Source organism: Myotis davidii, unplaced genomic scaffold (genome assembly GCF_000327345.1).
Source record: "Myotis davidii unplaced genomic scaffold, ASM32734v1 scaffold18, whole genome shotgun sequence".
NCBI lineage: Eukaryota > Metazoa > Chordata > Mammalia > Chiroptera > Vespertilionidae > Myotis > Myotis davidii.
The window spans coordinates 6,431,335-6,433,215 of record NW_006292696.1 but is presented as its reverse complement, the minus strand read 5'-3'; the positions used below and the strand labels follow the sequence as shown (position 1 = coordinate 6,433,215).

The following is a 1,881-nucleotide window of genomic DNA, read 5'->3' as shown; positions in this document are numbered from 1 at the left end:
TTGAACACATACTTTTCAGCCACATAGTATCGCTTGGGGTTGTCATTTGTTTCTTTGATGTGATAGTGCTTTATGCAGGGGTTGCTCTCACTTAAACAAATGAAACAGAAATGCAATAATTACGAAGCAATGCTTTGACACAAAAATGCCAACTGGTATCAGGTTCCTACTAGCTTTTGTGTGTTTTTTCCTCGCTCACAAAGACGACAGGTATATGTCAACCTGTGTCCGTCTGGACAGGTTGGCCCTGGGTGCTGTTTGAAGGACTGGAGTCTGCACCTGGACCCGGTTAGAGTCAGTGCCGTGATGTTTCTCCCACAGCCACAAAATGGGAGTGGCCTCATATGTGCCATGCGTTGGCCTTCCCTGCTCTAAGGGCTTACCTCGTTATCAGCATATGCTAGGGAAGCATGCTGGGCCCTCTGCACCAGTTTGATGTGTGCAGCAGAGTTAACCTAGCAGCCCTGACTCATGTCCTTAGAAAGATCCCCCTTGCAAGGTTGGCCCTGGGCTGGCATCTGAGACCTCGGATTTCGGGAGGATTCTCACCATTCTCTAACTAATAGGGGTGGCTCCCTGGGCCTAAATGGTTTGTATAAACACTGTGGTGATGCCCAAGGCCTGCTTTTCTTCTGGGAGCCTGGACTGTTGCTATGTGCTAGGCAGAGGCTGCCTACGTGGCCAGCCCCCAGTGAAAACCATTGGCACTGAGTCTCTCCTGAGCTTCCCTCGTAGATGCCACTCCCTACCCCCACCCCTCTACCCCTCTGCCCCCTGCCCCCTGCCCCTCACCCTGTTGTCCCAACTTGCTGGAGAAGTTCCGCATGCCCTGTGTGACTCCACTGGGAGAGGACTCTGGTCGCTTGTGTTTGGTTTTCTCTGGATTTGGCCCCAGGTGCCTTTTGCTGATTTTGCTTTGCACCCTTTGGCTGTGGTAAGTCTCAGCCTCGAGTACCACTACATGCTGAGCCTGGGAAGTCTTCCTAGTGAATCACTGAACCTGAGGGTGGTCTCAGAGACCTCCATGCCGCTTTGGTTGGCCCTCCTCCATTCTACCTTACGCAGTTGCGTGTCACTCTCGCCACTGTCCCCCAGGCAGGGCAGAGGTGGGCCCCTCTGTGATGTGCACCTCATCTTTCCCACCCCGGGACAGCACCCTTCCTCTCTGTTGCCTGTCTAAACCCTGCTCTTGCTCTGAGTCTTGCTCACATCCTCTGTCCTCCAACAAGTATTCCACGAGGACCCCTTCATAATTCACTTTCCCTCTTTCTTTGTTCCTGGTAATTGCCAAACTGCTTACTCGTCCTGATTTTCTGATTAGAAGAGAATTTGACATCATTCTACAGAGATGGAAACTGAGGCCCGGAGAGTGGCAGACAAGTAAGTAGAGAGGGTCCTGCAGGCAGGCAGCGGAGTCATGACGGGGCTGGCCGCTCACACTCTGTTGCCTCAGGAAAGTGCAGGCAGCTCCCCGAGCCTCAGTTTCTCCTTTGTGAAGGGAGCATCGTAACACCTGCCTTCAGGGCTCGTTAGGATTGGACATGGTCTGCGATGTTCTGGCACATAGTAAGGACTCGGGAAATGGCAGGCAGCTTCATTAGCAGAGCCAGAACTAGCATTCGTATCTTCTCGCTGCCAGCCAGAGGTATCTTTTTTATTATTCTGCGTAATTAATTACAAACTCATCAAATACAGGGCCAGGTATTTTCTTTCTCTGGAGCTCTGCACTCAGGGATGCTCGCCGGGAAAGGAACCTGGCACCCAGCCCCAGCTCCTAGAGAAGTGAACTGATTTCACCAAGGTCTTCAAGCCCGTTCACAGTCTCCAATGACTGCTTGTTTGTCTGTTTCCTTGACCTTATTTTGGATTATTGTCTCCATG

General features: G+C 51.7%; 1 protein-coding gene across 1 annotated transcript in view; it reads right to left on the bottom strand.

Moving 5' to 3' along the window:
* ITK (IL2 inducible T-cell kinase) overlaps positions 1–1,881 on the bottom strand; it is a 50,644-nt gene that overhangs the window by 11,265 nt on the left and 37,498 nt on the right. The window contains exon 10 of the mRNA XM_015565663.1: positions 13–90. Coding sequence (XP_015421149.1) covers positions 13–90 — 78 coding nt within the window. The remainder of the gene's footprint in view (positions 1–12; positions 91–1,881) is intronic.